We start from the raw sequence: 25,061 nt of genomic DNA on the forward strand, positions 1-25,061 counted from the left end.
CTCGTCTCGGTTTTGGTCAGGTTGCCGTTGGTGGGTGTATACTTGTCGGCTCCGGGAACTTTCGTGAATTCTGTCGGCTATGTCGGCGAGCTTTTCTGTTGCCGTCTCCTCCGACATCGGAGCGAGGATTTGCTTGGTATTTGAGGGTAATTTACCAAACCATAGACTCTTCTTGATGCTGTCTGACATTTTGTTGTCTCCCAGTAAGGCTTTCATGTGGTGAAGTAGTTGAGAAGGCGTACGGTCTCCTTACTCAACTTGTGTGAACAAGTTACGAAGCATGGCTTCGTTGGAAACACCGGTTCGTTGCAGGATTGCTTGCTTCAGCGTGTCGTACGGTCTTTCCTCAGGTACAATTTCGAGAAAATCAGTGACTTCCTCTACCACCTCCAACAGCATTTTTTTTTTACTAGGTAACAATAATACGCTGGTTGTGATGTCACCCGCTTAGCGTCAAATATAGCCTGTAATTGGACGAACCATATTTTTGTATTTGTCGGGTTGAAGGGTGGAATGTTTAATGCCATGGTTTCCCTGTAGGAGTCCGTCTGTTGAAGTTCCATTTTTTTGTTGTTTTTGTTTCGGTGAAACTTTTATATTTCAATTTCTTGTACGCGGTTTGAAAATGTACCTCCTCGTGGTCGACAAGTTTGTTTTTTCTTTTTTTAGGGAAAATTTTTTTTTGCCGTAGATTTCTGTGGGCAAATTTAGTTTACACCGCGTGTTTCGTTCAAACTCATTCATTTCATTTTAAAATAACGGGGTAAACATCGTTTGTAGAGGACTAGGACATATAAATCCTAATCCTGTTACAAAATAAAATAATGAAACGAATGGAATGAAGGAAACACAACTCAATTGCTGGATAAAATAAACATGTCGTTTATTTTCTGTCGAAAATAAAATGGTTTAGGTAACACGTGTTCATTCAGGCGTTGACGACTACATGCGGGGAAAAGAAAGGGATGAAGCCGAGGACGAGAAATGGCCGTCCCGCACGTAGAAAGGAAAATAGAAAGGGAGTGTTTGCCTCAGCAAAACCGTGCGTTCATGATAGCAGTCGTCCACGTGGAAAAGTCTCCAAACAGCAATGGACGCCGAACTTGCCTGGTTGACAAAACTAGGCAAAAGAGAAGAAAGAGGAAGTTGAATAGTCTTGTGGACTTTTTTATCGGGGTGAGTGTTCTGACTGCGCATGTCTAGAACTCCTTTCAGGGGAAGTGACGTTTCCCATGTGCACGCACATGTGCGCGTATGTGTGCGTATATGTATTACGTTAGCGTGTGTGTGTGTGTGTGCGCGTGAATGTGAGTGTATATACGTGAACGTGAATATATATACGTGTGTGCGTATGTGCGTGGGTACATGTAGGTGTGTGTATGAGCATTTGTATATGCGTGTGTATGTGTGTGTGCGTATGTGCGTGCGTACATATGGGTGCGTATATGTGAGGGAAAACATGTTCGAACACACTTTATTAAATAAATTTTTGACCATTAATTAATATAAAGTTTATAGCGTATTAAATTAACTATGACTAAAAAGAAGAAATAGTATCACAAGGCTACAGATGCACGAAATCGTAGTTATATGATACATATATGTATGTATGAGTATATAGTTATGTGTATGTGTCTATATAGGTGTATATTTATATGTATGGATGCGCGGCTGGACCTGTATATATGTATATTTATGTGTATATGTATGTACATATATGTATATGCGTATCTTATATATCTATGTATGTATATGTGTGCTATGTGTGTATTGTGTATATATCTGTGGTTTTACGTATATATGTGTATGCATGTATCTCTAGGTATATGTATATATATATATATATGTGCGTGTGTGTTTATGTGTACATATATGTATATCGAAAGGTAAATGGGATTATGATCGATAGGTTTTAGGTTTGTTTTTAGATATTTAAAAAAAATTCTAGTGAATAGTTTATTAGTACTGATATAATCACAGTGGTATATTTTTTTATATATCTTTTTCGTATTTCGACATAGATGCAGACTTAACGTTGATTAATCAATATTTAGTATAAAACAGTAAATATTTCCTCACAGGCTTAAGTAGTGGATCATAATGTTGAAAATACGCTAATTTTTTTATATTAAATATTGATTAATCAAAGTTAAGTCTGCGTGTATGTCGACGATAATTACTTATATGTTCGTATATGCGCGAGCCTTTTCTAGTCTCACACAAAAACATGCGTTCACATCTCAAGGTATATTACTTCTTTTTTTTTACACGGTGATCACCACTTATCAAGGCCCGGAAGCCACTCAGGGATAAGGGTTATTGCAAGTACATTACGTTAGTGTGGAGATTTGATGAAGTGTTTACTTAAGGGGGCGATTCATTAGGAATTTGTTAACATTGGACTTGAAGACATCCAAGTTGTAGTCCGATGGGAAACAGGCAGACGGAACAGAGTTCCACAAGCGTGCAGTTCTAAGAAAGAAGCTTTGTTCATGGAATCCGCGTTTTGATTTGGGCACAGATATAGAGTGGGGGAAATTTTTCACAGTGGATTCAGCTAGACGGTTGTTTTTCGTGAAAGATTGGCGAGGGGAGACCAGAGATTGGAGTTTAGACGAGCACCTGCCATGGAAATAACGATAAAATAAGGATAGTCTCGCAACGTCTCTTCTGTGGGAGATAGGTTGCAGGGTAGAGAAAAGGGCATCCCCCACTAAGCCACGAAGTCTATTTTGTACTCTGTCAAGGCAGGATAGGCTGTTTTTAAAAGCTCCTGCCCAGATATGGCAACAGTATTCCATCCTTAGATTTACTTGGCTTTTATATAGATAGAGAATTGCATCAGTAGTGAGATATCTTCTGGAGCGGTAGAAGGATCCCACCATCTTTCCAGCGACCTTGGGAACAGACTTGATGTGCGTGTTCCATTTGAGATTAGGAGTAAAGGTCAAACCCTGTAGCTTGTCAAAACACGGGGCCTCACCCAGACGAGAGCCATCCATCACAATTGATGCCAGATGGGGATCAGAGCGTTGATGATGTAAGGATAGGAGTTTGCATATGCATACGCGCACACATCCACACACGTACATATATTTACGTTTGCGTACATACACTCACATTCACGTATATACACACACACACACGCTAGCGTACACACATCTACTCACATATACGCACATATACGCGCACACGTACGCACACATGGGCGACGTCAATTCCCCTTTCAAAGGAAATCCACACATGCGCAAAAGACCACAGGAAACAACTATGAAAGCAAGAGCAATAAGCAGCTTCTCCCCTTTTCCATCTCGCCTTCCGAGATGAGTGGTTGGCGCACCAGCCCCCGCCGTTTCGGCAGGCGCGTGCACGCGCGTACCTCACACCACTTGCTAATATGTGGGGCAAAAAGCTAACAGACCGTATGTACACTTTATACGGTTTCTCTCTCCATGAACTAGACTGACATTCTCACTCTTTCTCTCTATATATATACAACGTGTCCCGGAGAACACCACCGCGTAACTAACTTCCAACATGGCGCACAGTTTAACTGATGTCAACCCTCTATCCTTTTCTTTGTCTACACGATGGACTGCCATTTCTCGTTCAACTACATTACTCACTTCTCTTCCCACGCGCGAACAAACGATAGTGAGATGAACACACATTTCCTTTTCTTTCTACACCACCAGTCCCGCAACAAACGATGGTTACACCCGCGCGGACATGAACACATGTTATATTTAAAATATTCATTCTTTCAACAGTAAATAAACGACACGTTTATCTTATCCATCAATTGAGTTTTTGTTTCCTTCAATTCCATTCGTTTCATTATTTTCTTTTGTAACGGGATTAGGATATATATATCCTAGTCTTCTACATATATATATATATATATATATATATATATATATATATATGGGTGGGTATATGTAGATATGTATGTGTGTATGTGAAGGTGTGTATGTGTATATATGTATATATATATGTGTGTTTATATATATATGTATATATGTGTATATGTATATATTTTGTGCATATATGTATATCTATGTGTGTATTAGTATGCATCTGTATTATATGTATGTCTATATGTATACATATGTGTATATGTGGATTTATATGTAACTTTCTTGCATTGGGAGAGTACGTTGTGCTCAACGCGTACATGAAACTTTATGTGAGAGGATATGTGTTTTTCCGCTATATATGTAATAACTTAATAGAAATTTCATGCTAAATGACTTAATTATCTAGATAAATAAATCATAGTTTTATTTATATTCTGTTGTCGAAATAGTTTCCTCCGTGTATATGAGTGTGTGTAAGTAAATGTGCTATGCATGCATATGTATATGTTTTTATGTATATGTTATGCGTGTAGGTATATGGTTATATATGTAAATATATGTGTATGGATGTGAGTACGTGTATAGATATATAAAAATATATGTATATTGTATGGATATGTATTTACGTTTAGTATAAATAATATGGATGTGTATGTGATGATGATATATATATATATATATATATATATATGCATATCTATACGCAGTTTTTTTTTTATACATGTATATACTGTATTGTTGCATTTTATATTTTTTGTGTTTTTATTTTTTTGTTTTTTTACATTTCTATATTTTATGTTTGTGTGTGTGCGTGTAAGGAAATATACAAAAGGTTTGCGTCCACCCCTGTGTATCTGTGTGTGTGTTTATTTCCGAAATATGGGTGTATGAAAATTCGAAAATATCGTTTTGTCCATACTGGGTGATCGTTTTGAATTACTGACTTCTTAAAGTTTGACCGTTGGTTATAGGCGACATGTTGTCTGACTTCAAGTAATTTACAGTGCTACACCAACGAGTAGAATCTTAATTTTAAGGTTATAAAAAAAAATTGTCACTACCGAAGTTTAGATGAGAAAAAATAAAAACCTGAGATAAATGGATTGATCAGAGGCCTTACTTATCCTTCCCCAGACCAACTTCAACCCTATTCTATGACAAGACTCTAATTTTGTAAGTGGTATAAGGAAATGTTTTTGTATCTTCAGTTTCAGTTTTCGAGGGTAATTCTTGGCCAGAAGACGTAATCTCCCCAATAACAGGTGATTAAAGAAACATGTATGCAACTATGTAGCCAATCAATGTTTGTATAAATAAATTAAATAAATATATATATGTATATATATATATATATATATATGCTTAAAAAACATTTGCTTACAAACCCACCATGTACCACGAACTGACTCATTCATCATTCTGAGTCATGCTCATTCGACCTATCACCTGAACATCTTGCAGACTATTCACGTTTGGTTGAAGAAGCCTTCACTCTGAAAACAGAGAGAATGTCTTTTAGGTTTGAATGTAATCAGCATCTAGATGATATTATGCGTATCATTATTTTAGGCATATAGTGTATTCAGTTTTTTTTCTAATACATTATATCGCTATTTTTTAACCTCGTCTCCTATTTTATTTTAAACGTATCATCTTCTATTTCACTCGATTTTATTAATAAAAAAAAGAAAATCCCTCGATGTAGCTTACGAAAAGCGAGAGCGAAACTGGTCAGCTGGCCTCCCTCATATTTTTTTTTATCGTTTCCCACTTTTAATTATGAACATCAAAACGAGTCTTCCTGTCATAATTGCAATAATTATTATCACACACACACACACACACACACACACACACACACACACACACACACACACACACACACACACATACATTACTCGCATTTAGTTTTATTTTTATGTAGAATATCAAACATAACAGAACATAAAAAACAGGATAGCTGTACTTACTCGATGTTGCCCGGAGTTCATTAATGTCATTTTAGTTTGACTTTAAAAAATTTAAAATATATAAGCCATGAAGAGATAGAAAAAAAAACAACAGCTCAAAATGTAAGAAATAAACATTTTTACCTGCAAGTAATCAAATATGCAACGGGAATGTTCTTCCACGTTAAATTCATTAAAATACAAAGATAATTTTGTTCCCACGGGTGATTTGATTGATATATTGCATTTGGCATGATCCATGTAGTTGTTAGGCCATCCTGGACTGAATATCTCTCCACTGGCCGATGTGTAATTTCTGTTGCACCCTGAAAGATGGTTCAATTGAAAAGTCCGTTTCAAAAATACAGAAAAAGAAACTTACATAAAAATGTTTAAAAAAAAGTATTGCTGGTGGATGTTACAGATGATTGGTCAGTATTATATTTTATGTTTCATGTCTGAACCTGTTTGTATGAACTTTATATATATATATATATATATATATATATATATATATATATATATATATATATATATATATATATATCACACTTGTGGATCAAAACTGAACTTGAATAAAAAGTGACACTGATTTCAATAAAGGACATTTTTGCTATTAATTTAACTAACTAAATTATGACCATTTTTATAACAATCTGCTTTGAACCTATATTTTATTAAGCCTGCAAGATAAGAACAATCAGCTTTGATCCTATACTTTATAATACGTACAATTTTCTCCAACTCTATTCTTTATAATACCCATAGGACAGAAGCAATAAGCAATGAGTGTCAATATTGACACTCGGTTTCATGTCTGAACCTGTTTGTGTAAACTTTGTTAGTCTCCACTCGTGACTCCAGACTGAACTTGAATAAAATATGACAATTTTAATTTAAAATGTTTTTTATTTTTTGTTAGTTAAACTAAATTCGAACCATTATTCTTATAATAATCCGCTTCGACCCTTTACTTTATAATGCTGCAAGATAGAGGTAATCTACTTTGATCCTATATTTTATGTTTGCAAAGCAGGAACAATCTGCATTGTTGTGATGTGTGTGTGTGTGTGTGAGAGAGAGTGATGTGTTTTTTTTTACATGGGGGTCACCACTTATCAAGGCTCGAAGGCCACTCAGGGATAAGGGTTATTGCGTGTACAGTAATCAATGAGAGAGTATTGTAGTAATCGTTAGTATTGGGGGGTTTTGATAGAGTGTCTTACTTAAGGGGGCGGTTTGTCAGGAGTTTGTTTATGTTGGACTTGAAGACATCCAAGTTGTAGTCAGGTGGGAAACAGGCAAGCGGCAGAGAGTTCCACTGGCAGGCAGTTCTAAGATAGAAGCTTTGCTCATGGAATCTACATTTGGATTTAGGCACAGATAAAGAGTGGGGAAAATTATTGACAGTAGTTTCAGCCAGATGGGTGTTTCTTGTGAAGGATTGGCGAGGAGGGACGAGGGATTGGAGCTCAGACTAGCACCTGCCATGGAAATAACGATAAAACAAAGACAGGCTCGCAACGTCTCTTCTGTGGGAGAGAGGTTGCAGGGAAGAGAAAAGGGCATCCCCCACTAAATCACGAAGTCTATTTTGTACACTGTCAAGGAAGGATAGGCTATTTTTAGCAGCTCCTGCCCAGATGTGGCAGCAGTATTCCATCCTTGGACGTACTTGGCTTTTATACAGATAGAGAATTGCATCAGTAGTGAGATATCCTCTGGAGCGGTAGAAGGATCCCACCATTTTCCCAGCGTCCCTAGCAACAGATTTGATGTACGTGTTCCATTTGAGATTAGGAGTAAAGGTCAAACCCAGAAGCTTGTCAAAACATGGAGCCTCTTCAAGACGAGAGCCATCCATTTCAATTGATGCCAGATGAGGATCAGAGCGTTGATGATGTAAAGATAGAAGCTTGGTTTTTTATGCATTAAAAGTGACCAGCCACCTCTCCCCCATTGTACCACGTGCTCAAGATCAGAGAAGAGATAATTAGAGAGAACCTTGTCATATACGGCCTTTGATGTATTGCCATAGATGGTCGTATCATCAGCATAGATGTCAACGAATGATTTAAGTATGTGTTTTGGGAGATGATTGATGTAGATCAGGAAGAGAGATTAGGCCCAGGATGGACCCCTGAGGGACTCCAGCATTAATATTGTTGGCCTCTGATTTCTGCCCATCAACCACTACTCTCATGAACCTATCAGAGAGAAATGATTTAATGATTGAGAAAACATTTCCAGTAATACCGTAGCTGAAAATCTTGTGAAGTAGGCCCTTATGCCATACCTTATCAAAGGCCTTTGATATGTCAAAAGCAATTGCCCTGGAAGGAAGCCTTTGTCAAGAGATTCACTAATTCTATGTGATATAACCGTTAGCACATCTGCTGTAGATCTTGCAGAGCGGAAACCATATTGCATGTCACTAAGAACGTTGTTTCTGTTGAAAGGTTGACTATTTCTTTATTTAATATGGATTCCAACAACTTACTCATGACACACAGGAGACTTATTGGTCTGTACTGAGAGGGAGATGACTTATCACCTGAATTCTTAAATACAAGGCATACTGATGAGGTTGTCCAGGGTGTTGGTGTGTGATATATGTGTGTGATGTGTGTGATATATATATATATACTTTATTATATAAAGACAAGAAAAATTTGCCATGGTCTTATACTTTATAATGCTTGCAAGATATCAGCAATCTGTTTTGGCCCTATATTTTATAATGCCTTCAAGACAAGAATAATCTGCTTTGACCCTATATTTTATAAAACCCTGAAGACTAATCAATCTATGCTAGACTGGAAAATAATAGGTTGAATAGGATGCCCGATATGGTACTCAGGTGAGGAATTTCCCCATTCAGGGAGACGGACCCATAGATCATATCATCTAGCTAAGAAAAATAAACCTGACATACAACCTGCCTACTACATCGTCTCTCAATTATCCTGTTTAAGCTTGTCACTGAAACCAGGCTGTGTAAAAAAAAGCAACCTGTTTTACACTGATAAATATTCGTCATATAGAATTTAATAATTACAAAGACATCACATACACAGACACACGTGAATTTTTCTCATCAATTCATTATAGTTTAACAAAGAACTCACTATTTATGGTTATATACGGCATAATCACGTTGACACACCGGTTCTGGCTTGATTACCGAAGTTAAGCAAAGTTGAGCCTGGTCAGTACCAGATGGGTGACCAATTTAGGAATTCCAGGCGCTGTATGTAGAAAGATGTCAACACCTCCCTGTAAGAATTGCAAAAACCTATGGTCGTCATCTCCCCCAACGGGGATATACATATGTCTAGGGATCGTTTGTAAATTTCATACTCTCATGGAACTTCCTTTTTTGGAAGAAGTCGGCTAAACCTGCTTAAGCTTAGTGCCGTTTCCAGTTATATTTGTGTTTAGATTTTTTTTCTTTTTAGGTGAGAATTGATAATGTGTGTCATTCGATTATTCAGACTACTTTTCTCATCTTAGATTATAGTCTCACAACGTTTTGGCCGATGTAACCTCCAATCTTCTTCTAAAACAAGAAAAAGGTTTAAATGCTAAGTATTAATAATCAGTTCTAAATGACAAGTCTTCTGGTGGATGAAGGTTCAATCCTCGGTAAGGGTAAAAGTAAGAAAACAATTACTTAATCACTGGTCATGGACATGATACTCCCGAAGAAGATCAGAAGTTACATCACCCGAAACATGATAAAAATAACAGTCAAGATGAGAACACGAGTTCAAATAATGCACTTAATACCTCAGAAATGTTTGTAAATTAAATTTGTTTTTCTTTGAATTGAATCAGAAAGATTTTTTTTTCAGAAATTTATTAATACTAGCAGAATCCGTGGAAATTTCATTGTAATGACATGCAACACAAGTAGACCATCAGTTCACCTTCCATCTACTAGGATTGTGGCCTTAGGAAAGCCGACCAGGGATGTGTGCAGAGTCCCTTTTCATGCGCGACATGGCACTACGAACATCCCGATATTATACAACTGTTGATGCAGCAGTTTAGGCTTGCAGACCAGTAATTTGTTTGAGTCACCAGCTCTAGGAAGGTTGTCATCCAAAACTGACCAGACCTCCTTCCCCTTAGGTTTAGCTTCAGAGTTTTCCTTCTCCTAGACGGATGACCTGGGAAGATCTATGTGTCCATCAGCACCGAGAGGGTTTGCCCCAAGCCTGGGTCCTAATCAAGGTATTTCTGCGACCCCACGTGGGTAGTTAATGTTACTGGGTTAGTTTGTAAAGGTTATATATCTACTGGAAAATTACACTCCTCAAAGTGATTAAGGGACTGCTATTTCATTATTACTGGAGGAGAGGGTGAGTAAGAGTTCATGCAGTGGAAGCAGCTATATTTGCAGCAGGTTTGTGGGAAGGAGTTAACATGGTTTAATATTTTTTATTTAAATTTATAAATAAAAATTTTTTTCTTATTTTTATGTTGGCTTAGGAATAGGATAATGCGTTACAGAACAGTTTGATATTAAGAATTAACTAAAAATTTTGTTGCCTAAGCTCTGGATATTTTCGATGGAAGGAGGGTTAAGATGTACATTCAATGTAGATACAAGTAACGTCAGTTTTGATATGACGTACAATACAGTACAGGTATAATTGGAAGTACATTATAAGCTATGGCGTATTCAGTATATATTATTATACATACTGAATACGCCATAGCTTATAATTATTATATCTCCATATAAATATGTAAGTAAATAGATATATGGGCAGATTTCCAGTAGATATATGGAGGTTGTAGGTATTAAGTGTGTTTCCACTTCTAATGAAGATATCTTCAGCTTTTGTTTAAAAAAATCAGGAAGTTTATTTTGCATTACAGAGTAGCTGTTCAGTTTTTGTATTTAACATTGCAAAACTAAGGAAGAGACAGCTATTGCTATGTAATGTAGATAGCTGTAAATATAAGTACAGACTGTAGTTAGTAAGTATCTACCGAGATAAGAATAAACTAATGCATGCCTTAGAGGTAGAAATGTATAGATGTTTAGTGATAATGACTTCCAATCGGTCAGCATGCGAAGGTTAAGGGCTGAGAGCTAAGGACTCCCCTCCAAGGCGTATGTGATGTATGAGTGTTAGTGGCAGCTTGTGAAATAGAGCAGATTGTTAGTTTTTTAGGATATGTTTAAACTGACAGAATAGAGTAGAATTAATTATTAAAATTTAGAGTGTCAAGTAAAACACAAAAAAAACAACTTTTTTTCTCTAATTTTTTAATATGAAAATCAGGCACAAGCAGTCGTCTTGGAGGTAAAGTATACATTGGATATACGTAGCAAGCCAGCAGGGGTGTTTGTACCGTAATGAGAGAAACTATTAGTACATGGCGTGTCGGAATTCATAGTTAAAGACAGTCAATTCGGTTAGGCTCTAAACATTGTGTATCTATTCAGAAATAGATGAGAAAAAAACAGATTTTTCCTGCATCAAGCGCGCCCTTTTTACAGCATTTGCATTAGATCCAGTTACTGCATGGAAGGAATTCATGGCCCGAAAATTACATCCCGGGGAAACGGTGGATGTGTATCTGGCTGAGCTAAAAAAGCTATCGGTCCTTTTTGGAGGGATGTCAGACAAAGGCTTGGTGTGCGCCTTTGTTGCAGGATTACCTAAGAGTGTGGAAGATCTGCTCCGTGCCTCATCCCAAGTGGACGAGATGGACATATCAGAAGTATTGGCGCGGGCACGAGCAATACTAAAGAAAAGCCCTAGCACTATAGACCAAGTGGCAGCCGTACAACCATCACAGGTTGGATTGCAGAACCTGGGCGCGGCTACAACCTGCTATAAGGGTGGAGGAACCAACCATTTGGCCCGTGATTGTCTTTCGTCACGTCAACCAACTCGGAAACTTGACGGACCGCAGTGCTACAAGTGCAAAAAACGTGGAAACCTGGCCCGCAGCTGTCCAGGAAACGGGCAAGGGGAAGAAGCTACAGCACCAGTCTTCTTCCCAGATCGTCATTGAGCAGGACGCTACCCACTGTAAGCATACACATTAATGGAAGCGAGCGCCTCACACTTGTGGACACTGGGTGCACCCAGACTCTTGTAAGCAAGATATGCTGTGCCACTTGGAAAGCAGAGAGAATTCCGATACTAACTGTAGGCGGAGGTTCACTAGCCTCTTGTGGGGTGAGCATTATCCGCGCAAGCATCAACGACGGGTCTGCAGTAGCCGTGCGAGCCCTGGTAGTGGAGGGAGTGCTTCTCGGGTACGACCTACTCCTGGGTATGGACTTGATTACACAACTGGGTGGAATTACTATGGACAGAACCGGCAATGTACAGTTCTCCCGATGTGAGGAACATGTTTGTGCTGCCATAACTCTCGACGAGCCTGACTTTCATGCAGAGTATGATAGAAACACCAACGCATGGACGGCGTCTTGGAAGTGGTCAAACGATCAGCCACCAATATCCTTGCGAAACCGGTTATCGGAATATCCTCCACCCATGTGGCTAAGAGAACATTATGAAGAAGAACTGCAAACGTGGATCGACAATGGCTGGCTTCTTCCATACCCAGAGGATGAGCTTGGCCCCCCCCCCGCGAAGGCTGATTCCCTTGATGGCCGTCGTATAAGAGACCAAACAAAAGGTCCGCCCCGTCATAGACTACCGTGAGCTCAATGAGCATGTCAACCCATATACGGCAAGGGCTGATGTGTGTGCACTCAAATTAAGGGAGTGGCGACAGCAGGGATCGAACGTGGCAACTCTGGACTTACGCAGGGGCTATCTTCAAATATGCATTGAGAAGAAATTGTGGCCATTTCAGATTGTGGAAATTGGAGGAACCCGATATTGTCTAACCAGGCTAGGGTTCGGTTTAAATGTGGCCCCAGGCATTATGACAGCAATCATGCATGCTATCCGGCAGCAAGATGAGGCAGTGCAACAGGCAACATCCTCATACATCGATGATATATTCGTCAATGAGAGCCTCATGTCAGCGCAATCGGTTAGAATGCACTTTGAGAGCTTTGGACTGACATGTAAGGAACCAGAGCGTGTGTGCGATGGAGCAAAAGTTCTCGGCCTGCACGTGCGCAATAGCAAGGAGGGACTTTGCTGGCGAAGAGGAAGTCACGTCCCCAAGGTCCCATCAAACATCACTCGACGAACAGTGTTTTCGCTTTGTGGAAAGATGGTAGGCCATTTCCCTGTGTGCGGTTGGCTCAGGATGGCCGTGGCAGCCATAAAAAGACGTGCAACAGCCGTGTCGTCGGGATGGGACGATGCAGTACACGATGTCACCTTAAGGAGCATGCTGACAGAGACTGTTTCCAGGGTGACCAGTTATGATCCCGTTCAGGGAAAGTGGTGCGTCAGCGGGAATGAGTTCACGGTCTGGGTGGATGCTAGTTCACTGGCCCTTGTAGTTGCCCTTGCAGTTAATGATTCCATTATTGAAGATGCCTGTTGGCTTCGGCCAGAGAATGATTCGAGGCACATAAACCTGGCAGAACTTGATGCCACATTGAAGGGCGTTAACTTGGCGCTTCAATGGCAAGCCAAGGTTCTACATATCATGACTGACTCGGCATGCACTCATCGGTGGATAACCGATGCATTAAGTGGAAGAGCACGGCTGACGACACGAGCATCGAGTGAGATGTTAATTCGAAGACGGCTTGCCACCTTGGTCGACACCATCACAGAGTACGACCTGACCGTGGACGTGGTGTTGATCAGGTCTGCGCTCAACAGAGCAGATGCCTTGACAAGAGTCCCTCAACGATGGCTTCTGGCTGGTGCTCAGAGAGATTCTGATAATCTGCAAAACACATGTGCAGCAGTTGTATGTAATGTGGATGCAGCGCGCATCATGGACATTCATCGAGAGTGTGGACATCCTGGCATCAAGCGGACACTGTACTTTGTCAAGATGATTGATCCAGGAGTAGAAAAAAGATATCCGAAGAGTAGTGGAAAGTTGCAAGGCCTGTCAATCCATCGACCCAGCTCCAGCACGATGGAAGAAAGGGGAGTTGGGAGTGAGTGGTAAGTGGCAGAGAGTGGGCATGGACATCACACACTATGGTGGCAACCACTTCCTTACCCTCATCGATTGTGGGCCTACACGTTTCGCAGTTTGGAGACTCCTCGGGCGCCAGGACTCTTGCAACATTATTCGCCAGCTGTCATCCGTGTTCTGTGAAAGAGGTGCGCCCGATGAAGTGCTGACGAACAACGACCCAGCCTTTTGCAGCCACCAGATGAGGCAGTTCTTACAAGAATGGGGTGTGTGGCTGCAGCTTAAATGCGCTTATGTGCCTTCTGGCAATGGTATAGCTGAGAGAAGCCATCGCAGCATCAAAACAATTGCAGCCAGGAAGCAGTGCACCATCGCAGAAGCTGTGTACTGGTATAATCTCATGCCAAAGGATGGCGTCTCTCCAGGAACGGCGCCTGCAAACGCAATCTATCAGTACCGTGTCCGAGAAAAATGAATCCACCCCGATACAACTGTGGCCACTGAGATAGACCGGAATCGATATGCCAAAGGGGATGCTGTCTGGGTGAAGCCGCCAGGAAACCGATGTACTGACAAGTGTAAACAGGGCACAGTGACCGATGTGGTGAGTCAGCAGTGTGTCCAGGTTGATGGCGTACCCCGTCACGTTAGGGACCTACGGCCGGCAACACATGTATCACCTCCAGTGGACGATGAGAGTGACTCTGACTCTGCGACGAGTGGGCCATCGCTTTGGTTTGCACCATCCCTATCAAGCAGTGACTCTGATATCAGTAACCTCCACGGAGATAAATCCTTCCCCAACCATCAGGCGCGAAGAAGAGAGCAGCACTGTCCCCATTCGTAGAAGCACCCGACAGCGGCGATCACCACCCCCTGCCGTCTCTGTGATCATGAGATCAGGGGGGAGTGTGGAGAAAGAAGTGGCTTATCGTTAAAACGGCTGCGCGTTTGTGCCTGTAGAGTACAAATTGAGAATCAAGATGGCGCCAGCATGCGTTTATGTGGAAAAAAAGTCTTGTGGAATCTCGGGGAATCTCGGAGAATCTCGTACCCTGATTCCATAAATAACGAGGAAAGAAAGTGGGATGACAGACGATTTTTAGTCACTAAAGCGAACGGACGTGTGTAAAAGAAGAGGTAGAAGAAAAGAGTGTGGTGAACGAAACAAACAACGACTCGGTTGAAAGTAGAGTTGTAACGAACACAAGTAGATATTAAGTATATTACTTAAATAAAGTCCTATCTTCAATGTAGGAAAAAATAAATCTCGGTTTGTGGTAAATTCTGGAATTTACTTTGCCAGGCTTTTTTTTATTGCTAGTTTACTTGGAGTATAGCAGGAGTGAAGCTGTTTTGCCCGTACGAGAGGGGAGGGGGATTTACAAATTTCATCTTAAGACTAAAAAAGTTTGCAAAACAAGAAAAATAAGACACAATAAATAAATATACTCTCCGCTTATCTCGACATTATTTCCAACTTCTCTTTGCCACTGCACTCAAGCAGTACCGATTCAGGAGAGGTGCGGTTGGGGATTGTGCAATCACTGTCTTGCAATTACATATGCAGCTATCCTTACAGGGGATATCCATTATATCTTGAAACTGAACAGAAGCATCGAATATCTCCATTGATTACAGAAGAGAAAAGAAACAAAATATTTCAAGTAGAAAAGATAGACAAATATTCACATTCTCTCTTTACTCCCATAGCTAATTCATAAAAGTTCCCCTGCTGCATGTATATCCCCACCAGGGCAGATGACAACATTAGACTTTCTGCAATTCTTGCAATATACAACGCCTAGTGTTAACAAATGGTCACCCATCTGATACTGACCAGGTCAAACGTTGGTTAACTTCGATAGTTTAACAAAAAAAAATGTGTCAGTGTGATTATGTCGTATAACATATCACGTCATTCGATTTGCACTAATCACAAAGTTATCCATAATGCAAACCCAGGAGACAATGGCCTATTCGAATTCTTCATGAAACTCTAAAGGTTTGGTGGTTAAATCGCTAAGTGATTCCTATGAACGTTAAAAATCGAATGACTTTAATTGCCACCCTGTTTCTTTCTCACTTCGTTTGGATTCGCTTTCCTCTTTAATCCCAAAAGCAAGTAAGTTTGCACGTGAACGTATAAACTTAAAATATCTCCAACCAATAAAAATCGTTTCAAACTCCCAAAGTAACAATCCTATGTCAGATTTACAAGTCGATCCTAAGAACTCCTATAAAACAGAAATTCAGAATTCTTCTGGGTGACACTTGCGACATGCTTCAACTCTCAACAGCAACAACACTCACCTCAGGAGACTAAAATGTCCTATGCTAAAATTCCTTTAAGCCTGCTGATATACTTCCAGATAACTCAACCACCCAGAAGGTAAACTCACAAAAAAAATTGAATAAATATGTGAACTTCACGTCATTAGAACTACAACACCTGATTAGCACCTGAGAATAAACCTCGGTTCAATGACATGGATGCCAAAAGGTCTACACGAAAACCATGGTTCATATGTATTTTTATCTTAAAGATACAATACGGTTTCCAGTAGTTCATATATTATGTCCACAAATCAAGCGTCTTTGTTTACATAGACATTATAGGTGTAAAATGTTAAAAATACCATATCTTGTTCTTTGTGCAGCAATTCTCCTCACTTTGTCAGAAACGTCGCTCATAGAATGCAATAACTGATATAGAATATAAGGGAAGCGAAAGTTACGTGACTGCTGAATGTAAACATGCGAACCAGAGATTCTGTCAGTATCCTCAGCTCAGGTTGTTTGCAATTGGGTAATGATAGCAAAAAAAGAATGTTTCGGATCAATTTTTATTTTGATGATGATACGCATGACCAAAAAAGTGCAGACGTTGCTGCAACAGTGTAGAATGGTCGCAGATTTAGTTGTTGCTGCATACTGGTCACCAATATGCGATCGACGTAATGACAGTGCTGGGTATTATGAAAAGAGTCATTATCGAATACTTTGACCTTCTGTTGGTTCGTAACTCTCATCAGCCAGGTTTCGCAGCTTACATTTTTTTTAAGCATCTTCTTTTTATCAAAATATCCAAGATGGCATGACGTTACGTATGACAGGAATATACTTCTGAAAACAAAATCTATCAAAGAAGTAACTGTATTTCTAACAAGATATGCACGGTTGCATATGATAAGATGTATTTGAAAAAAGTTCTTTGTAGGCACAATCAAAAAGGGAAATACTCCAGCTGCGTACTTTAATTTTAAGTGATTTTTAATACCATTTCTGATTTAGCTTTATACACCCTCTTTGAGTAAAAATGAATGATTCTTAACTTAATTTTGATGATTTTCTTTGTAATATGAAAGGGAGATAATCCAGTTGTGTACGTTCATTTTTAAAATTAATTATCTTTCTTAAACATTGCGTATTCAACTAGATATGCATGATGGCACGAATCGATGTATGACAAGAAGATGCTTTTGAAAAAAGTTCCTTGAAGAGAAATGAGCAAGGGAGATAATCCAATTTCTATTTGCCTCCCTACGAAGGTAAAGTTAGATATAATGTGGATTTTTAATATGAGGAAAATTCAGCTATCCCCCAAAGGGGCACTCAGTATAAAACAAAAACAAAATAAAAAAAGAACCTAAAAGTTGTCTTAATCTAGAGATAGTCTAGTTATGTATTTTCATTTCAAGCGATTTCTTCACTAATTTCTGGTTTAGATTTATTTCATCTTCTTTGAGTAAATATGAATGATTCTTACAATAATTTGATAATCCTTTTCGTCTTAAGCCCCCCCCCCCGAAAATCGCTTTTTGACCCAATTTGTGTTTGTGACTCCCAAGAATGGAAACATGCACTCAAAATTAGCCAAAAATTATCATACTTTAAAGGATTACTACATTCAGTATCCTAACAATACTGTTGTCACTCCCTACTTTGATTTCTTTCCAGAACCGCTGATGCCAAGTGTATTGCACTGTTCTCGTTTGCACCACATCATTGAGGCCAAGAATCTTGATGTCCGAACAGCTCAGCATCTCTATACACATTGTACAGGCTTATGCACTGGAGAGGCTACTACAATGCTGTTGTTTACAGCAGGAGAGACCAGTAATAAAAAGGGAGGAGAGACGACAAAGGATTGCATCAAAACTCTCAGAACCAGGAGACACCTACGTGTGTGGAAACTGCAATAAAGCCTGCCGATTAGGATGGGCCTGCACTATCACAGTACACACTATAATTCAACAACGAACTGATCTAAGGCACAGAACTTCATTATTTCTAAAAAAACAGACACATGTCAACAAATTACTTTTTATATTTATTATAGAACAATTTACCAATTCGTACTGTTCTCATTCCGATCATATTATTGAAGTCGAGAGGTTAGGGTCATCCTAATGTCTGTTCAGATTAAGATCTCCGTACATATTGCTCAGCTTTACACCCTGGAGATGCCACTTTAGTTCCATTGTTTACAGCATCAGAAATAGTGTTGGATATGGAGACTTTGCAATGCACATTTAAAAGCAGAGGAATGCACTCATTCACATTCCGGATGAATTTCCTCTACATTCTTGTGTTCCATAAAAATAACCGGAATTGTACTTATCACAAAAACAAAGAACTGTTTACATTCCAAGGTCAGAAGTTACGAATTACGCAATGCAAAATAGAAAACAAGAGTGTAATACCTTGATGTTTACAATGTCTATTTGTGACAGGCCTGCACAATCACAGTAGACACTGCAATTTAACAACAGACTGATGTGAAGTACAGAAGTTCATTGTTTCTACAGACAGATGCCAACAACTTACCTTTTATAACTATTATGGAACTCACCTGCCAATTGGTATTGAAGAGTAAATTTTTCTGATTCGCCAAGAGCCTGGGTGATGAAGTCAATACTAATTTTAGATGTACGAGAATAATAAATTGGTGGAAGTAGACTGCCACAGTATTTGTACTTATATTCAGCTACCTGAAAAAAGGAAATGTATATATATACTAGATGTTTAATGGTCCTCTGCTACTCCAAGAAACATGTGTAAGGCGTACTACATAAAAATAACAAATAAGTAAGTAAAACCTTATGAATATGAATTAAATAAATCTTTTGGATAGAAAAGCGACGATTGTAGAAAGAAAACCAGCGACCGCACACATATGTAAAAAGATTTTGTTTTGTGGGTTTGTTTTTGTACGTGTATTTATATCACACGTGTTTTTGTACGTGTATTCATATCACACGTCACCAATAGAAAATGAATAAAGAAAAGTTATAAGCTTTTATACTTTTCGTAATCTTTCATATAGATTTTCATATATATATATATATATATATATATATATATATATATATATATATGCACATACTTGTATTTATACCAAGCTACATGAAAAAATATATATATCTATATCATTAGACATTGATTTTTGGGCATTTATGATAATTCTTTCACACCTTGCTCTTCATTATGAATATTATTGAATTTGAAGTTATTTTTTTAAATTGACGTGAACACTAGAATATTTGGACAGGTAAAATTATAGAGGAATAAAAGGCGAATCAAATGAAGTATAGTTTGCTTAAACAGTTACATAAAATTTAGCTTAAATTTGTACTCTTTGAAAAAAAGTGCGGACTTTCTTTTTGCCGGCACTGTATATACCTGCAGGCCACCCGGTATTGCTCGGTCGAAAAATACGCTTAAATATGATGCTTTGATGAATACAGATTTCGTATTTATTATTATACTAGCATTTCAGCCCGGCGTTGCCCGGGTGTTTGGAGGTGTATGTTGAGCAAAAAAAGAAAAACCGGTCAATTTTTTAAAACTTTGACCCCTATTATGACCCCTTAACATTTATTGTTTTGGGCTCAATACAAGTTATTAAGTTAAATCCATGTCCAACGAACCTATAACTAAAATTTCAAGTGTTTTGACCTAAAATTGTCGGAGGAGTTTGGTAGAGTTCTCAAAGGTCAAATCGTTGAACTTTGACCCCTTAACAGCTGAATGTCTGGTTGAAAACCGATCACATACATTTTTCCAAATCTCAGTATCCTGTACATCAAATTTCGAGTCTGTAGACTGAAAATTGACAGAGCTATTGCGTAAGGAAATGTACACAGACACACAGACAGAAAGCCAGACACACACAGACACATAGACACGTTCACTTTTATAGATATACTAGCAGGGGTGCCCGGCGTAGCTCGGGTGTTTGGAGGTGTATGCTGTGCAAAAAAAGCAAAAAAACAAAAAAATGGTTAATTTTTTAAAACTTTGACCCCTATTATGACCCCTTAAAATTTATTGTTTCGGGCTCAAATCACTTTATTAAGTTAGATCCATGTTCAAGGAACCTAAATCTAAAATTTCAAGTGTCTAGACCCAAAATTGTCGGAGGAGTTTGGTAGAGTTCTTAAAGGTCAAATCGTTGAAATTTGACCCCCTAACAGCCAAATTTCTGGCTGACACCCGTCACATCGATTTTCCCAAATCTCAGTACCCGGTATTTCAAATTTCGAGTCTATAGACTAAAAATTGACAGAGTTATTGCGTAGGGAAATGTACACAGACAGACAGACACACATACACACAGACAGACAGACACACAGACACGTTCACTTTTATAGATATATAGATAGATAGATTATGTTAGACCCAATATATAGTAATGATTTAAAAAATTAAAAAAACATGACTTGTGTGCATCACCGAGAATCAAAACCAAAAAAGCTGACAATTTACTTTTTCCTTTGACGTTGATGCCTGAGCTATGAAGACATGTTTGCTGCAGGGCTAAAAATTAAAACAATAGCGATTATCTTACACATGCATATTCGTAATGCCGTCCTTCAACCTTAACCTGGGAAATTCCATTTTTAAAATTTTCACACTTTTGCACTAATTTTCCCGGGCTGAAATCCAAATATAACGTTTTGCATGGGTTCAAATACTCTATATATGAAGTTTCATGCCTGTAGATTAAAAACTGACAAAGGAGTTAGGTAGGCAAAGATTTTTAAACAGATATATATATATATATATATATATATATATATATATATATATATATATATATGCATACATAAATATATATAGATAGGGGTTTGTTTTTACTATAACCTTTTTACACAAATATTACGTAAGTATAAATCATGTAGAATAGCTGCACGAATATAATTACACGTAATAGTTAACTAAAGATGATCATCCCATGAGAAAACCGAAAAAAAACTAATGTGGAATTAATTAAAATGAAAGTTTAAAAGAATATGCAAATTAGCAGATAAATGCAATTCCAAGCCCCATATATATATTTTTTTTAATTACATTTTCACCCCAAACAAGGCACATTGCCATTTTGTTGTAGGAGGCTACTATCAGGGACATAGGTATCAGGGGTACTGTGTAGGGTGTTGGGCAGCAAAATATCGGTTCACGTTGCACTTGAACTTCTTCATATCAGTACAGTTAGGGAAGCAGGGACCCAGCAGGGAATTCCAAAGTCTAGCAGTCCTGGGGAAGAAACTACTGGAGTAGAAGGCTCTCGTACATCTAGGGATCTCTACTGTGAAGGGGTGGGATTTAGCTGCTTGTTGGGTTTGTCGAGGGTATTTACGTCGAGGGGGCACAAGTGCTTGCAGTTCGCCAGAGCATTCACCGTTAAAATACTTTTAGAAAAGGCAGAGGAATACAACATTCCGTCGATGGGATAGGGGCTGAAGTTTAGATGACAGTTCAGGACTTATCAGATTGGCGACTCTCTTGTGAACCTTGTCTAGGAGACAGAGACTAGTGGCAGATAAACCAGCCCAAATATGACAACAATACTCCATACATGGGCGAATGGTGCCCTTATAGAGGTATAGGATACTTTCATATGTTAGTATCTTTCTAGCACGGTAGAGAGAATCTACCTTTTTCGCAGCGATCCTGGCGATACTCTCAATGTAATTGTTCCAACTCATGTTTCCTGAGAGAATTAGCGTGAGGTGAGGAGTTTAAAGGATGTACTTTCAGATAAAGAGTCATTGGCCATTGCTATTGGTGGCAGAGAAGGCTTCTTGTAATTATTGAAGGAAACGAGTTTAGTCTTGGCAGCATTGAATGTGACCATCCATTTTGTCCCCATTCCACTATGGATCGGAGGTCGTCCTCTAGTGTTTTTGCCATTTCTTTAGATATGTGTTCATTTGTTTTCCTTTCATGTCTGTTATAGAGTGTGGTGCCGTCAGCATATATATCTCACAGGCAATTTTGTCAGAGAGGTCATTTATGAATATTAGGAATAACAGAGGTCTTAGGATAGACCCCTGAGGCACTCCCGCATTTATATCATATTGTTTAGATGTACGACCGTCGAACACAACCTAGATTTTTCTCTTACTTAAGAAGGATCTAATTATGTTAAGTATTCTTCCAGTGATACCACATGATCTGATTTTCGTGAGAAGACCTTCATGCCATACACTGTCAAAAGCCTTAGATATATCTAGAGCTATCACTCTACCCTTCTCCGCTTTGTCCAGTGACTGATATATACGTTCTGAGATTACAGTTAGGATGTCTGCTGTTGAACTGGTTTGCCTAAATCCATATTGTTGGTACGTCAGAAGTTTAGCATCTGTAAGGTGATGGACTAGGGCTTGGTTAATTATGGTCTGAAATATTTTGGCGAAAAGCGGGAGGAGGCAAATGGGGCGATAATTTGATGGGTCAGTTCTTTCCCCAGAATTCTTGAAAACTGGTACTACAGAAGAAGTTTTCCAGCAGGCAGGAAAGCAAGATTAATTAAAGCATTTGTTGCAAAGTTTGGAGAGAACTGAAGCTACTTCGGCGGAGAACTTTTTTAATAGCACAGCCAGGATGAGATCAGGTCCACATGCTTTTGCAGTGTCAAGATTTCTTATGATAGCATGCAACTAAGAAAGGGTGATTTTCAGATCGTCTAGTGTGGCGTCTGTCCGCAAAGGAAAGTCAGGGAGGGAGTGGTTAGCAGGGTCCAGTGTGGAGTTGGAGGCAAACCGACTGGTAAGCATGTTAGCCTTCTCATTTGCAGAGCAAACAACCTCATGATTGTTGGACAGAGGGGAGATTGTTGATTTCCCATTATTTACTACACTGTTGTAGATTTTCCATAAGTTGCGGGTAACTAATTTCTGTGCTTCGATGCGTTTTTTTTTTGGTGGTTTCAGTAAATTTTCTCTTAGCTGTCGCTATTTCTTTCTTACAGTTACTTCTGGCTTCTATATACTTCTGCCTTTTGAACTGGACTTACGTCGGTTAAATCTGTGGTACGCATGCTGCCTTTGCACGATGGCGGCTGCACAAGTAGAAGTAAACCATTGGGGAGAGTGGGGCTTGCTATAAAATTTCCGTGTTGAAGCATGTGCTTCAATTGCTGTTTTGAACCATTCAATGGTCTCATTTGCTCAGTGTTCAGCAGGAAGTGAAAAGATATTTTTCCATGGGGCGTTCCTGATGAAATCCCTGATGGCTTCCCAGTCAGCCTTTTTGTCATATCTCGTTGATTTGAGCAGTGGCTCTTCAGTTTTGGCTCTAAAGTTTAGTGCTATTTCAACTATTACCACTGCGTAATTTGCGTTCCCAAGTGGGCTGTGGCCATTAGTTACACACTCATTGGGAACTGTCGTCAGAAACAGATCTAGAAGTGATGCGTGTTGTTCTTGCTGGTCTGGGAAACGGGTTGGAAACGTAACCATTTGTGATTGGGAATGAGATATAGAGAAGTTATATTTTGTCATACCAGCTGCGTCTGAATGAGTAGAAAATCGAAGCTAGTTGCTGTGGTGGACATTGAAGTCACCAACTACATGCAGTTGTGCGCTAGTGTCGAAGGAAAGTGCTGTATCTATGCTGTCAGAGACTTTGTTTATTAGGGTACAGTCCTGAGTTGAGGGAGAGCAGTAGAGAAAATAATAGTAGCTAATGTTAAGTTGCATGTTAAGTCTAAAGCACATAAACACTTGATCATCCAATTCTAGTTTAGTTTCTCTAGTCAAGGGGAGGGTGTTCCGAACATATACCCCAAGCCCGTGCATATGTCTGTCAGAGTCCTTACGTTAGAGTGGGAGATATCCAGGCATGTTAAAGTAGTTAGAGGGGATGGAGGAGTGTAGGTTAGTCTCACTTAGTGCTAAAATATCTGGTGTGTTTGTTAGGAAAAATGCTTTGACATCATTTAAATTAGTTCTAGGCCCACGGATGTTTGTAAATGCAAGCCTCAAGGGAGAAGGCAATTTGGTTTACTTTGAGTTTGGGCCTGGTTTTAACATAATTTTTTTTATTGTACTTTCATTTTAGGTAAGGGGAGCTGAACAAGTGGTTATGCAGAATACCAAACATGCAACACAAGCAGACCATCAGTTGTCCTGCCATCTACTAGGATTGTGGCCCCAGGATACCCCACCGGGGATGAGTGCAGGGTCCTTTTCTATGCGCGACATACACTACAAACAACCCGATATTATACAACTGTTGATGAAGCAGCCGCTCTAAGCGCTACCAAATAGTTAGGGCACCTGTACTACCAGTCGGGAACAGCAGCCAGGAACTGTCTATCCGGTACCCTCAACCCATCAGACGATGGTGAACTCAATCTACATGTACTGGCAGTATGACATTCAAGCAATCCCAAGTGCCCAGTTTAGAGGATGGGATGTGTCGGGAGTGGGGAAAACGGCGTTCATTGCCCTAATCAGGAAACAAGATCGACCAGTGAAGGTTTGTCGACTCCCTATGATTCGACCTCTACGCCTAGCTAATAGGCAAAGAAGGAGTATGGAAGCTGGGCGATAGACAGTGCCTATCTACTCCTTAAGCAGTTTAGGTTTGCAGACCGGTAATATTTTGAGTCATCAGCTCTGGGAATGTTGTCATCCAAGACTGAGAGGCCTTCCTCCCCTTAGGTTTAGCTTCAGTTTTCCTTCTCCTAGACGGATGATCTGGGAAGATCTACGTGTTCATCAGCATCGAGAGGGTTTTTCCGGCGCCCGGGTTCTAATGCAGGTATTTCTGCGCCCCTGCGTTAGTGGTTAATATTAACGGGTTAGTATATAAAGGTTATATATCAACTTAAAAATTATACTCCTCAAAGTGATTACAGAGCATTGCTATATCATTGTTACTAAAGGAGGGGCTGAGTAAGAGTTCATGTAGT

The 25,061-nt window shown here is 39.2% G+C and overlaps 2 protein-coding genes across 2 annotated transcripts in view; both read right to left on the bottom strand.

Annotated features, from left to right (window-relative positions):
* Nucleotides 1–6,148, bottom strand: part of LOC145257999 (cubilin-like) — a 38,205-nt gene extending 32,057 nt beyond the window's left edge. The window contains exon 1 of the mRNA XM_080115727.1: nucleotides 5,951–6,148. Coding sequence (XP_079971853.1) covers nucleotides 5,951–6,067 — 117 coding nt within the window. The 5' untranslated portion in view covers nucleotides 6,068–6,148. The remainder of the gene's footprint in view (nucleotides 1–5,950) is intronic.
* A 9,098-nt stretch (nucleotides 6,149–15,246) lies between these two features.
* Nucleotides 15,247–25,061, bottom strand: part of LOC145257981 (cubilin-like) — a 146,929-nt gene continuing 137,114 nt past the window's right edge. Inside the window, exons 11-12 of the mRNA XM_080115705.1 lie at nucleotides 18,711–18,849; nucleotides 15,247–15,257 (exon numbers count right to left, since the gene is read on the bottom strand). Coding sequence (XP_079971831.1) covers nucleotides 15,247–15,257; nucleotides 18,711–18,849 — 150 coding nt within the window. The remainder of the gene's footprint in view (nucleotides 15,258–18,710; nucleotides 18,850–25,061) is intronic.

Source organism: Euprymna scolopes, chromosome 33 (genome assembly GCF_053919585.1).
Source record: "Euprymna scolopes isolate OS-2025 chromosome 33, ASM5391958v1, whole genome shotgun sequence".
Classification (NCBI taxonomy): domain Eukaryota; kingdom Metazoa; phylum Mollusca; class Cephalopoda; order Sepiida; family Sepiolidae; genus Euprymna; species Euprymna scolopes.